This window comes from Strongylocentrotus purpuratus, unplaced genomic scaffold (assembly GCF_000002235.5).
Source record: "Strongylocentrotus purpuratus isolate Spur 01 unplaced genomic scaffold, Spur_5.0 spur5_scaffold_14, whole genome shotgun sequence".
NCBI classification, from domain to species: domain Eukaryota; kingdom Metazoa; phylum Echinodermata; class Echinoidea; order Camarodonta; family Strongylocentrotidae; genus Strongylocentrotus; species Strongylocentrotus purpuratus.
In genome coordinates, this window is record NW_022145599.1 from 2,935,953 (window position 1) to 2,951,527 (window position 15,575).

Sequence of the window (15,575 nt, forward strand, 5' to 3'; positions counted from 1 at the left end):
ATTGTTAAAAATAATGTAAAAGAGGTAAATTCTTCTTTGAGTAGTAGGTCATTGAACCATGACTTGTGGGCTGAAATGTTCATTTATGATTTATCTCTTAAAGCCGTTAGATATAGCTTAATGCTATTTAGTTATCCACCCCCCCCCCCCTTTCTTACTTTAAACTGTAAAGGTACAGGTATACATGTGAAAGTACATTGAAAAAGTTCTGGTCATGGAATTGCATTTCAAAAGAAACTTAAAATATTTCTGAATTGTTTATCATTTTATAAGTGGGTTGTTTTGACTAATGAAATTTAAAAAAAAACTGGGAATCAGATTACTAAAAGTACCATCCCATTGCACACATGAAACTGCATCATTACCATGGATGATCTCTTTGATTTGATCATTTCAGTACCGGTTTATCATTTATTTGAAGACCTTAATATTAAATTGTAAGTTTTTTTGTCATTGCCAGAAACTAAGACTATATTGTGCATAGAATATGAAAGATTCTAGTAAGCTAATTAAACTAATTAAGACCTGTATGCGAGTTACATACAGGCCTGCCTGGTATCTCTGGAATAAGAAAGTATAATCTTTTTTGAAATGTTTTGAATACCAGTTATAAGCAACAGCAGTTTCAGTCCGATTACAACATGTACATGTGTTTACTGAGATTATATTAAATAAAAACTCATACAATTAACATTGCCCCAGTTACAGAGAGGCTTCAAATCAATGCTTGAACATGTAAGCATTTATGCCTGAACTTTAATAAATTTAAATTGATTGATGATGAAATGAGAATATAAAGTATGAAAAGATATGTTTGATGAAATATGTAGATACTGATGAATGATGAAATAAAGTCACTAAGCTGTGATACTATTTTTTGTGTGTGCTTTCATTTATTTCCAACCTTTACACTCCATATATAGTAAAACCTTGTTCAATACAGAACACAGTTACATGTACTTATCTCCCATTATTACCTTACCTTAATTGTACTCTATACATTTCAGCTTTATATTTTTAAATTTCTTCAAAGGTTCAAGGACAATTACCCCCTGGACATTCACCCTAGAAAATTACTAGCGGGACAATTACCCCCCCCCCCCCCCATACAAAAACAATTAATAAAAAAAATCTGCTTTTATCAAAAAAAAACTTATCAGGGTGGATTTCCCCTTTTTTCTGGGGGGTGATTGTCCTGATATGTCTTCTGAAACGACAATGACAAAAAGAAATATCAATTAATTGAAAAAGGGGATGTGTCTATTGAATGATTGAAAAATGCATAATTTGATTTACCCATCTGCTTGCAACAAAGTGCACACTGGCATAAAACGGTTTCGTCAGTCCCCCCCCCCCCCCCCCCCCATACCCCCTCCCCTGTACCCCTTCCCCCTTATCAACATTCAGTGCAAATAATGAACAATTCGGGTTCGATACATATTATTTAAAAAAAGACTGATATAAGGAGAGATGCTTGGAAATTTATATTGATGGGGCTATGATTTCCATTTCCATGTTTGCTAGTATGGTATATATTGTTTGCCTTTCTTCCTCTGTGTTCTGTAGCAAGATCTTTCTCTCCCCTCTTTTCTCTGTCTCCATTTCTCTCAGTCTGTATGTCTGTCTCCCTCTCTGTCTCAATCTCTATATTGCTCTGTCCCCCCCCCCCTCCCCCGGCCCCTCTCACTCTCTCTGGTATACTCTCTAATAATACTTTCTCTCTACCGTACTTACTTGACTTTCCCTCTCTTCTACATCTATATTATTCAATTAAATATCAAGTAGAATCAGTAATAACACTAGAGGCACGGTCTGGTTAGTGAGATGCTTGATACACTGAATTGTGTGGGCAATGCATGGGTACTGAAGGTCACGTACCTAATGGCTGGGGTCAAAATTAATGGGGAAAATGAGTAGCGAGGCAGCCAAGTGAAGAAGTATGATCAAGAGCAAGTCCCTTGTGTTATTATATGCGATAGATGTTGTATTGCTCATGTGTTTAACAGTAGCGGATCCAGGGGGGGGGGGGGGGGCCGGGACCCCTGGACCCCCCCCCCCCCCTTGAGAAAAAAATCATGCAAAATCACAGGATTTTTACCTTTTTGGGGGGTTGGGTCCCCCTCCTGGCGCTCAAGGGGGGGGGGGTGCAAATTTTAAAATTTTCGAGGACCAAAAAAAAAGTTGTGCAAGATTCTGCTATCACAATAAATAAGAAAATAAACAGAAGGCCAACTCCAATTATTACTACTAAATTTTATTGCAAGTTCTCATCTGCTTTTAACAATATCACCACAGAAATTACACAAATATGATATTAACAATATTAACAATTCATAAGAATAAATGCAATGTTAAAAGCACTGCACATTCATACAAAGTACTTGTGAGCTGCTGAAGCATCTTCTAGGGTTACTGAACAAAAGTGAAAGCCCTACAAAGCCGTTGGATAACATTACACTTTGTGCGTTCATCTTCTAAAAGCCCAAAACAACAAACAACTGCATACGAAAAAATAATAATGACTCAAATCAAAATCAAAATACACTCTTACAGCTTGTTGGATGTGCACAGTAAACCGCCGCAAAAAAGCCACCACATTTTTTTTAAACATGTAAAATGACTTACATTTATTAATTCAGATTCAGTAATGTGAAGTGTATTACACTTCACATCATACAAAAAAACAGCTGCGATTTGTCTGTGTTATATCTGAATGAGCTTTTATTCACAAAAAGACAATCCCATACATATTTTAAACTTTCAAAAAGACATAGCAATAAGCTACTAATATATTATGATTGTTGAAAGTATTTAATGATGTGTTCAACTTTGACAAGTTTTTTTCAATTCAGTATGGCACATACATGTATCTTACTTCAACGACAATAATTTCATTAATGCCATATTTCTTTTTAGTTACTTTTATTTGAAGAATTGTATAACAAACTTACAATTTTTACAAGTTCATTTCATTAATTTATTTCAGTAATAATGCAATAAAAATAACAGTAAGCTTTGAGGTTTTTCCCAATATGCCATATATTTCTGTAATATACAACATACAAATATTTTAAGACACTGAGTACATTTGTATCTTTAAAAAGTCGCCTAAATCATTTGGGTAAGCCTATTGCCATAAATTTGTTCATTACACACATATGGACTATCAATTAGTCCATGATATTACTTATGAACATAAATTTGAAAGGCATTTTGTTTCACACACAATTGCACATTAGACATAAACAAATAATGTAATGTAATACCAAAGTTGCTGTCGTATTATTTTGACATTCTTTCAAACTTAAGAAAAGTTGACCAGCAACTGTTGTGAGTTCTCTTGATAAACATGTACATGTAAATAGTCAATTGTGCAAATTTTGTATAGCTGTAAATAGATTAATAAAAGATATATTGTAAGCAGCAATAGATTAATAAAAGATATATTGTAAGCAGCAATAGAGCCAAGGTGCTTTCTGAATAAATCCTACCTCTAATGGGGGGGGGGGGGGGGGGCATTAGAGTAAGAATGGCAAGCTCTGTTGGTATCAGGATTATTTCTTTTCTGTTTTAAAAGTGTATGTTCCAAGGACTGGCTATACACTTGCATGGCTGCTAGTGCTTCAAAAGACAAGTTCAGTGATAGTGCGATATGATTTTTAAAAGAAGAATATCACTACAAAAGTTTCTTTGTTTGTCTCTTTATAAGAAATCAAGACTAAACTTTTGAAACATTTCACACTGCCACATAAGAAAAACCTGAAAAACTGTTAAAACCATAGTAATACCAGCAACACTACCGAGTGTGAAAGAACCCAGTCAAGCTACTAAAATCACAAGAAATGCAATGAGGTGAACATCTATAACAAAGTACCGGTACATAAAATTTGAAAACCCACAAACCACAAGATGTAAATGCATCTTGCATAGCTAAAAATACTACACTACAGTACACTGTATCTGCCTGAGTGCTTTGCCTGAATTAATTCAGAACAAAATGGACGAAAACAAGAGCCAACCTGTAAGCACAATATTTTTGACATTATTTGTGATATAAATATTCACACCGTGATACGCAAACATAGTACTCAATAACCATTTACAATGGACAGTACTCTTGAAATCTTGCAACTATAAATATTGTAGAAGCCTGTGTGTCAATACTGCTGTCTCCCCTCGTCTCATCTCTCTTTAAATAAATGAGAGCGACTTAAACAATCCCTGCTGTTGAAAATCACACATGTATAAGTTATTGCATACAGGTCGCACACACATAGTAGTGAAACAAGACTATAATGCTCCGGATACGGCAAATACAGAATAAAAATATGACTTGTACTTTGAGTTTCAATGACCATTTATATTTCCCCTACATTCTATCTTGTAAACTTTGGTACAAATAACACACACTCTTCCTGATTAAAATCTAAATAAGCTTCAAGGATATACATTAAAACTAGATGGAACTTCGACTGCGTGCAGTCGAAAATAATGCCTCCGTCATAGACCAATTTTACAAACCAAAACAGAAGAAATTTTTCAAACACAAGTTCAATTGTAATCCATTAACAGGTTCTCAGAATATCTAATTACAAGCAATTTCTCATATACATATACCCTTTGATCTTTGACCTCATGATCCAAAAATCTAATCAATTCATCAGCTCTGCAAGTAACATACATGACCTAGGTTTTGGCAGGAATCCATCAATCGATTCTTCAGATAACGCGATCACGAGCTGTTTTTGCATACATAATGAGCCCTGTGACCTTTGACCTTGTGACCCCAAAATCTAATCAGTTCATCGGCTCTGCAAGATACATACATAACCAAAGTTTGGCAGGAATCCATCAATCGGTTCTTCAGATAACGCGATCACGATCTGTTTTTGCATACATAATGAGCCCTGTGACCTTTGACCTTGTGACCCCAAAATCTAATCACTTCATCGGCTCTGCAAGTTACATACATAACCAAAGTTTGGCAGGAATCCATCAATCGGTTCTTCAGATAACGCGATCATGATCTGTTTTTGCATACATAATGAGCCCTGTGACCTTTGACCTTTGACCTTGTGACCCCAAAATCTTATCAGTTCATTGGCTCTGCAAGATACATACATGACCAAAGTTTGGCAGGAATACATCAATCGGTTCTTCAGATAACGCGATCACGAGAACGGGATGTACGGACAGACAACCCAAAAACATAATACCTCCGGCTACTTCGTAACGGAGGCATAAAAATACACAAATAAAGACTTTTCAATTGGTGCAGAAACCATTAAATGCATGATCAAATGAAAGATGTCTCTGTCAAAAAGTCCTGAAAGTAATGGTCCTGAAAAATTCTGAAGGTAACATTCAAATTATAATACTATTTAAAAATAAAAACACCAGAAACCAACTGATGGTTCATGGATATATTCTTATGTGTTTGGGTTAGAGAAGGGATGAGAATCGTGGCAAATCATCAGAACTACAGTTGCGTGAAGGCTTTCACTGCAGTAAATCATTATGCTACACAGACAAAGTAATTACCTTCTATAAACTAAAGACAAAAGAGAACGAAACCAAAGACAAAACTGGTCAGCAAGGATATTTGAATCAAACTCGTATAAATGTTGTCATTATCATTATTATTGATTTTTATAGGGGTGGTATTTATGCCACTGCATTTTTATGAAGGTCTAAAATGTCAAACTTCATCATCTCCCAATCATGTTCATTCAAAGGACATTATTCCACTGTCACAGGGGTATAAATTGACACTGAATTATCTGATTAATCTGATTTGACCAAAGCATTTTTATCCTCTTCCTAACATTCTATTCCATTGCCAACCAATCTTGCTTCGCACTTTAGAAACAAACAACCAAATATTATGCAAGGAGCAAACTACTTTGACGCAGCCATCATTGCTACAACATTTATTATAAATTTAATTGTAGCATTTCATCTTGCGCAGTAAATTTACTTACTTGCACAATATCTCATTATTACTTTCAACAAATATACATATAATTTATGTAATAAATGGTAGAAACTGTGAAAAAGGGACCCATCTCCATCCAGATAAATGATTCAGGATCAAAAATATAATTCAATTATTTTATTTACAGCCTTAGCCAGTGATTTTATGCATCCATTCACATAATTCTATAATGCTCCCTTTTTAATGTACAAAGAAAAAATTTTCAGTGTAAAGAGCCCTCAGGATGTGTCTATGTTTATTTCACAATATGTATTTAAAACGTAATTTAGGAGGCTGCTGCACTGCTAAAACACTTGGCTGGTATTGCACCGTTACATACATATATACCTTAATACAGCCAAATCCTGTAGTTAAAGACTAAAATCTTTTTTTTTAAAGATTTAGAGTACTTTGCATAACTGGTACTGGTTCCTTGATCCTTGGGGTCTTCATACAGACCTGCACGCCCTTACCGAAAAGGCAGGCCTGCTTATAGCCTGCCTCAAGCCTGCATAGCTGCTAAAAAGCAGGTTCATTCCTTAGCAAGCTCTGACCTGCAAAAAGGCTGAAATATGCAAATTAGGCAGGCATAATTTAACCTGAATATTTTAAAAGCAGGCTTATTTTAGCCTGCTTAAATAGCCTGCATAATCATTTAAACCTGCTCAATTAGCCTGCAAAATTGCCCTGCTTTTTTAGCATGCCAAATTAACCTGCTTTTTGACTACATAATTAACCTGCTTTGTTAGCCTGCCTATTGTCCTTAACCTGCACTAAAGTGCAAAAACGCTGAAATATGTAAATTAGGCAGGTTAATTTTGGCATGCTAATCTAAAAGGCAGGCTAACATAAATGAAGGTAATCGATCGCCAATTACTTATCAGTACTAGCTGCTAACTACATGTTTCTAGATGGAGGAGTGATGTCCCAGTTCCGATTGATGATAACCTTGATGTAACTACAATTGTGCTCCCTTCTGTTTGACTGTGAGTAGATACAAACAGTAGAAGAAAAAAAAGTTATACATCATTCAACATCTTTGCTTGAAATTCACAAAACTACACGCATATGCCTTTTCCTTGTATATGTTTGACAAAATATCCTCTTTTTCCATGAAATCCATCAAATGAATACCGGTAATAGTTGTAAGTAGTCATCGTTCATTTATCATTTCCTCCTACCTAGTACCACTTCCTTTTCTTACATTTTAGAACATCATCATTTCCTTAATGACCCTGTTCTACAGGTTTATATACCGGTATCTGCCATCCACATCAACATGAATTGATAACATGTGCACAAACATTTATAAGCTTTATAATGATCATGTTAGCACAAGCAAAACAGTTGACTAAAGTGAAATTTATAAATTATGAAATCAATGGAGGAAAAGCTACATGTACCAGTCAACTGATGGCTGGTAAATACCTCTCCATATAAAACCAATTGCTTGTTGGAGTAAAGGTAATATACATGTACCAGAATACAAACATAAACAACATTCAACTAGTGACAAATAATACTGGAAGTATCGAAACAAGTTTCGCTGACAAAGAGAACATCTACAAAACTTGGTTCCTTTTCTTTTACAGTCCATTAAATACTATAGTATTAATGACTGCTTTGAGAGAAATAGTTGTTTTTATACACTCAAGGGAAGGTTAGAATTGTGCTATTACCCGAGGCGTGCCGAGGGGAATAGCCCAATTGTAACCTTCCCGAGAGCGTATAAAAACAACTATTTCTCGAATATTAAAGCAGTCATTAATACTTTTATATGCCGAAAAAAAATAGACTAAAAAATAAAAAATAAAAAATACTTTTTTTTGGGTCCAAGATGAGATTCGAACTCTTGCGTACAAAAGGTGAGGTATCTAAAGTCAGCGCCTCAGACCTCTCGGCCATCGCGCGTTATTAACATGCTTGGCAGTTTTGTACTATATATACATTAAAATGGATTGAAACCGGCTTTGCGTGTGATGAATGCTTCGCAAAAGCTCCATATACGGACTCTTCTTTTACTTTTGCAATGCATATTGGCACGAACTTAGATCAAGATCTATCGGCAGATGTTGTTTTTTTTTGTTTTTGGAAGTTTATTTTCGTCTTCATGTCAACAATGCAAGATAAAATTGTCGGTAAGATCGATCGAGATTCAATTGTATTGAAATTACCGACCATTATTCGCACACATACGGTATCCTCCATCGCTCAAACCATTTTTTAACATGTAAACCTATGGGGTAACCATGGAGACTGACCTATTTTTTTAATAACCATGGTTATTAAAAATATTAAATGTTTTAAGCATGGTTACCGGGAATTTTACAGGAACAGTTGAAGTTTATGAATGCAATTTCGACCAATCAGATGGCTGGATTACTTAAGTGAGGTATATAAACCGTAATATCAAATGATATGACAGCTTCCATAATTATAGTGAAGTCATCTGACTAGAGCCTTGTTCAGATATGCCATGGAAAACTGCAGCAATTTTTTATGATGATGATAAGTGTAATACGAGTCACATTTCCACATCACATATTAATACAGAGATACACCTGTACATCAGTGGTGGACACTGACAGGCACCCAGGACACATGGGTGCCTAAAATCTTAATTCCAGACCCCCCCCCCCCCAAAAAAAAAAAAAAAAAAAAAAAAAAAATTAAAAAATGTTGCAATTTTTACATAAGGCTCGTGCATACAGACTGTAAAAAGTTAAATCCGGATCCCCTTCCAAAGAGTAAGTTTGGAGCCCTGGCTACATGTATACATGTCCTTTATTGCACGCAGTAACCGCTCATTTACACATTCAAAACTATGTGGCGTTCTATGCGGCACTTTACCACTTCGTATCTGAGTGTGCCTAAAATTGCGTATTTGTACTCCTTGTCTGGACCTATAATGAAGGTAGTGTTATTCGTCTCTTTGTTCTCACTTCCCTTTCTCCATATTCAATAGTTCTACACTGAAGGTAATTTTAAATAGAATTCATGAACAAAAATCAATTCTTACCTGTCTTCCCCTTCTTGAACTTCAGGGAAGACGAGAATATTCAGAAACGTGACTGGTTACTGTCTGGGCCTGCATTCAAGAACTCATGACCTAAACCATTACCGCACTTCCCACATGATACCTGTAGATGGAATGAATGAAACGACAATTAACACAAGCTTAAAACTTTAAATAGATGCCATTAGTAAGATTTTAGTGTGGGTCACTTACCCTCCTCCTTGGACATGATAAAATCATCCTTTCTTTGTTTTCCCCCTCCCTCTCTGACCCCCTCTTAAAATCATGCACTTTCCAAACCAGAACATTAATAGTGCATTGAATAAACTTGAAAAAAAATATTCCAGTCTGAACTCCTGGAATTAATAAATGCTGAATTGAATATATTACAAGTATACAGGTAACAGGTCATCTGAAATTTCCCTCGCAAACATTTGTTCTGGGCTTTGTTTTATCGAAAAAATAGGGTTAGGGTTAGGGTTGCAGTCGGATTTGAGTTTTATGTTAGAGCTAGGTGTAATATTTGATCCAAAATTACAGTTAAAATTCTGATGGTGTAGAAAATTGACCGTATATGAATTGTTTCCGGAGCATGGGTTATAGAGCCATTAATAACCACAGGAGTACATTCCAGAGATGAGAAGTGTTGTCAACCATTTACTCTCCCCTGGTACCAACCTTTAGAGCTCCAGATCCTTCTTGTCTCTTGGAGACGCTGTCCTCTTTCACGGTCTTGGTAAATGCAGGCCATGGAGACGAGTGCTGGTACTTGGTCATGCTGGAGAAGAGTTCATGGCCACACTCCGCACATACATAGAGACCTTGTAAATGAAGAAAAAGAGTGGGAGAACTGGTCATAAAACAAAATCATTCACTTTGTACTTAAGAGTGCAATGAGTGATAATACACTCTTTAATTAAACCTGTCGATTCTCAGTTTTGTTTGATGAACTGTAGATCTAAGTTAGATCAATTTTTGTCTTACTCTTACAGTTAAATGAGTGATAATACACTCTTTAATTAAACCTGTCGATTCTCAGTTTTGTTTGATGAACTGTAGATCTAAGTTAGATCAATTTTTGTCTTAGTCTTACAGTTAAAGTTACAACCGTCCAAATTCGAAAGTGAGTGAAGCAAAATTAATACACATTTTTTATATACAGAAATGAGTGTTGACGAAACTACTCGTTCTTTTTCAATAAGAGATTCAACAATTAAGATTAACCTATATTAACACCTAACCCCCCCCCCCCCCCTCCTCTCTCCCTCTCCCAAGCACAATTAGTCAAGTTATCGGCATTAGTTCAGAAGTCTATCCAAACTTTGACCCATAACTCCGGCGTGGAGACACCACTAAAACATGCCCAAAATGAAGTAAATATTCAGCAAATGTCCAAATAATGGTCATGATTTGAAAGTCGTTATCTTTGTTACCTGTTTTGTGTCAATTTTCTTATCTTTTTCGGAGTATTTTTCCTAAAAACAAAGACTTAAGATATGCACTTTTTCACGGGATTCACAGCAAACTGCAGCATAATACACGCATACCGTACCGACAGTGGGGCGAGCGTGCGCGTGTGTTCAGTTAGCTTCCGTAAACCAGGGCTGTCAACCCTCCTGCATTTGGAGGGAGTCTCACGCCACCACGCACTTCCCAAATCAGCGTACCGTATCGTATCCAATTTTTTTGCGAGCACTTCAAATAAAATCTTCTTTTTTTCTGTTATTTACTCAACACCCGGCCCCCCCCCCCCCCCCCCCCGGTCGAAATTCCATTAGGATCTGATCCTATTGGACCATCAGAAACCATTAGAGCTATTGGTGTCTAATGGTTTCAATAGGGAAAGTGAAATGATCGATGGACCCACAGATACCATTAGAAAATATCTATTGGACCAACACAAACCCACAGAAAGAAATGCTGATGGACCAACAGAAAGTTTCTATTGGACCAGCATCCACCCATGTCTTCTATGGGTTTCTGTTGGTCCATTAGATATTTTCTTCTATGATGGGTTTCTGTTGGTCCATTAGATATTTTCTATGGGTTCCTGTGGGTCCATTATAGATCTTCCTATGGGTTTCTAATGGTCCCATATCCTGAATTCCCTATTGAAACCAATAGTCCAATGGCTTCTATTGGTAAATCAATAATGATAAATCAAAATCGATTTTAGCAACTGTCCACCAAAAAAAGTATATTCTAATCTCAATTGCATTAACTTCATCACATAGATCACTTGAAGTGAGTTTAAGAATATCCTTTATTTTAAGTGTGTGTGTGTATTGGGTTTTTACAGACGTGTATCAATCAGATATGATTATTTACGTCTGGGACCGACCTTTAAACGTCACCATCCGAAAGACGTGACTCAGTTTCGAACCTGCGTCCTCGGCTGAATCAGTTTGTAACTTCCACTTTTTAGCTGGATTACAGGCGCACGCCACAACGCCTAGTACAAGTGAAGGCTTGTACTATTCTATATAATAAACATACATGAATTGTTTCTTGGTTAGTAATCATTATAATCAATACATCTATTGCTAAAACGTGAATGAAATTGTAACATGATTAAACAAATAATCTATTGGTCATTAGTTGCCGAAAGAAAATAAAAATCACAAAATTGATGTACATTGTCATAAGTTGCTAAACAAATTATGATAGAATGTAATTTTCTGTGAACACGTATAAAGTAATCATGAATATGCATGAGATAGATTTAGCTGTTGGTTTCTATTGGTTTCTATTGGACCTATTGGTTTCTATAATTGGTCCCATTGGGTTCTATTGGTCTCATTGGTTTTCTATTGGTCCTATCGGTCCTATTGGTCCTATTGGTTCTTTTGGTTTCTATTGGTCTTATTGGTTTATATTGGTCCTATTGGTTTCTATTGGTCCTATTGGTCCTATTGGTCCTATTGGTTTCTATTGGTCTTATTGGTTTCTATTGGTCCTATTGGTTTCTATTGGTCCTATTGGTTTCTATTTATATTAGTGTCTATGGGTGCTATTGGTTTCTATTGGTTTCTGATGGTTTGAATGGTCTCTATTGGATTTAATTCTATGGGTCCAACAGAAACCAATAGACTCCAACAGAAACCATTAGAGACCAATAGAATTTTTCTAATGGTCTCTATTGGTCTCTAAGGGATTTTCGACCTGGGCCGGCCATTGTGCAAAAAAAATTGCATACAATCTCCCACGAACTTCGAAGTAGGTACGTACCCCAAAGTTGACAGCGCGCAGCGCGCCCTGGCCCTGCATAAACTAAGATTACAGTCGCTAACTTATAAGTCATCGTTTTTTAGGAAAAATACTCCGAAAAAGATAAAGAAAATTGACACAAAATAGGTAACAAACATATCAACTTTTAAATCGATATCCTTTATTTGGACATATGATGAATATTTACTTCATTTTCGGTATGTTTTAGTACGTAGGGTATCTCCACGCGGGAGTTACGGGCCAAATTTTGGATAGACTTCTGATTAACTAGCGAGTATGTTTGTCAATTGTCTAAATTTCTACTCTTCATGTGACTTTTGACAAGTTTTGTGAGGATTTGTAATAAAAGAATTAGAACTCACCATTTTCAAAATGATCTTTATACTTCTCACCACCAGACCAGGAGCAGAACGACATCTTGGCTCAAATTTGGGAGCAGATCTCGATTTTTAAAAGATAAACAAAGGTTGTTACGTTGGTTCACTTGTTGAGCAACTTCCAAATCCGATTCTCAGTCCAATCAAGATCAGTCCAACTTCAACTTTCAAGTTCGAGATATGAATCAGTGAACGATTCTCTCGAATACTGTACCCGACGACTCAGTAACAAATTTACATTCCAGTAGCAGTAAGTGAAATATATATACTACACAATAATAATGCTACAAATATGCTGATATTTTCAGCACTGTCATGCATACACAAGGATGTATTTTCAGTTCCGCTTTCATGACAAAAGGTCACGGTATATAGCGGTCACAAACAAAACCAGTACGTATCTACTGTTTACGCATTGCATCAGATCAGTTAGTTGTGGCTTCGTATTCTTTGATCAATTATAAAAAGATCTGTTTTCAATTTAAAAAATACCATGCCCATGAACTTGTGTCTACTGACCTCTGTCAAAAATTTGAAAAATCCATATCATTGAAATCGAGATGTCCAATTAAAAAATGAGTTGTGATTTGAATAAAAACAGTGTAAAATGAAATAAATAAAAATTAAGTCGATTTGAAATAGACTATCAATTGCAAATCAAAAATTATAGGGCTTTCCCCTTTGCTTCGGGTACTTTGCTTCGAGGCCCATCTTCTATGGTAATACTCATCAACGCCCCAGTTCAGCATCTTGTATGTGACGGAGTTGGGGTGGGGCTTGGGGCTCAAGCTCGAACCACTCCCCACCCCCTACAATACAATTTGAAAAAAAAACTAACAATATTTAGATAGGCTTATAAAAATTAACCCCGTTTCATCTTTTATTAGAAATAAGGCACCGAGAATGAATCGTCCGGCCTATACTTGAAAGTAGGACCCATTTTTAATGGTATTTTTTATTAAAAGTGGGACCCATGTTGAGGGATTTTTGGTGAAAAAGAGCAGCACACCCCCGTATCAATTCAATTCAAAAATGGTTTTTATTATAGCATATCAGTAAATGGTTCATACGGAACACAATCATGTTCATGCTTCAGTTGTATACAGGCGCGTACACAGGGGGGGGGGGGGGGGGGGGGGGTGGGGGGGGGGGGGGGTGGGGGGTGGGGGGTGGGGGGGGGGGGGGTTAAACCCCCTTTTTGGTAATTTTTTGTGTGTAAACCCCCCCAAATTTTCTGTAAAACCCCCCCCCCCCCTTTTGGATTTTTTTTTTTTTTTTTTATTAAAAAAAAAAAAAAAAAAAAAAAAAAATCCCCATGGTTGACCTAAAAAAGCTGACCTTACCCCCCCCCAACGGAGCAAAATGTCAAATTTTCAATTTCGAGACCAAAAAAAAAAAAAAAAAAAGTGTCCTCTTAACCCCCCCCCCCCCCCCCCCAAAATGTCAAATTTTCAAATTTCGAGACCAAAAAAAAAAAGAAAAAAAAAGTGTCCTCTTAACCCCCCCCCCCCCCCCCCCCCCCCCCCCCCCCCCCCCCCCCCCCCCCCCCCCCCCCCCCCCCACTGCGCGACTTTTCGGCTGGCTGAGTCGTTGCGAATTTCTTTTTAGACTCAAAAAAAAAAAAAAGTGTCCGCTTACCCCCGGAATCGCGGAATCATGTTCCCTGAATACATAATAAATGAATGGTTTCACTTTTTGTTAAAGAGTTTAAGTAAAGCATTAACTCATACCCATGTCCCCTTAATCCCTGTGCATTCCACTGTAGGATGCGGAAGCAAAGACGTCTTGGGGAAGTTCTGTAGCTTCAAATGATACAATTACACTGCGATTTGGTATTAAATCTACATGTACATTCAAATCTTGAGGTTCTTCCCTCTTTCGATTTTCCTTACTATTCTTTTCACGTTAACTACCTTTTGAATCTTTAGTTCTGTTTCTATTTCATTTTCTGACATCTCGGTCGGTATATCTGATATGACACCTTTCTTCAGAGGAAGTTTCATATGAACCTGAACTGGTATGTTATCAATGATTTGTATATCAGAATAATTATTTCTTATTTTGTTTCGAATTCTTGCATTTGACGAGGATTCCATTCCGAGTAGACTTTATAAATTCTGGCGATGAGCCGATACAGTTTTGGATAGATTTTGCGATTTTTGACATGCTAATGTTTCTCTATGAAAAGCTTTAGCTAGATCTAAGTCAGTTGCTATTACTGGATTTTGGTTATGAAATACTGAGTTTTGGGATTCCATATTATCAGAGGACGATCTTTCTATCCTTTTTTCTCTTTCTCCGAACACTTCTTGCAGACTTGACTGTCTGGAATCCGTCCTTTAATTCTGTTCCTAAATCTTTTGCTTGGTTGCGTGAATCGATATCTGCCATAGCGTTAAGTGAGGAGTCGTTGGAATTCATGGTCCGCGTCGCGTGCGGCGGGAGATTTAAATCTACCTTAATTCGTTAACTTATTTATGGTGCAGAATTATGTGTAAAATGAGTCCAAAATATTCGCTTACCTTTAGCAAGTCCTTTCCTATCCAAAACTAGAGTCGAAAGTATGGAAAGTCCTGTGAAAATCCGATAAATATCTAAAAATTAGCAACAAGCAACAGACAGGTAGCCACGTGCACCGACCTAGCAGCAAAATCTTTTATATTTGTTTGAAATAAAATACTAACGTCATTAGATTAATCGTTTTAAAAGGAGCTCATCGTGTCAAATCAACCTTGAATCTTTGTGACATAATGTTAGCTTTATGATTAATTCAAGTCAGATAATAATCTAAGATTCAGAAAGTGTGCATGCCTTTGTGATAACTAAAGATTGATGAAATCTTTTTCAGGAATCTTAAAACACTAGTTCTACGATGACGATATCTAGATACTAAAGCCTGGCAATGAGTAACCAGTTAAAAGCTTGTTTGTGGAAACGCCCTCTTCCTCGCTCTTGTATCATTCTCACGATTGTGTCTAGA

At 36.5% G+C, this 15,575-nt stretch overlaps 1 protein-coding gene across 1 annotated transcript; it reads right to left on the minus strand.

Annotated features, from left to right (window-relative positions):
* Positions 1 to 5,241: 5,241 nt before the first annotated feature.
* LOC100892988 (methionine-R-sulfoxide reductase B1-A) lies at positions 5,242 to 12,986 on the minus strand. The gene is made up of 4 exons (XM_003725339.3): positions 12,581 to 12,986; positions 9,669 to 9,811; positions 8,994 to 9,114; positions 5,242 to 6,958 (listed from the first exon to the last, which is right to left on the minus strand). The coding sequence occupies exons 1-4, from the start codon at positions 12,633 to 12,635 to the stop codon at positions 6,933 to 6,935; spliced, it is 345 nt and encodes a 114-aa protein (XP_003725387.2). The 5' UTR covers positions 12,636 to 12,986; the 3' UTR covers positions 5,242 to 6,932.
* Positions 12,987 to 15,575: the final 2,589 nt, after the last annotated feature.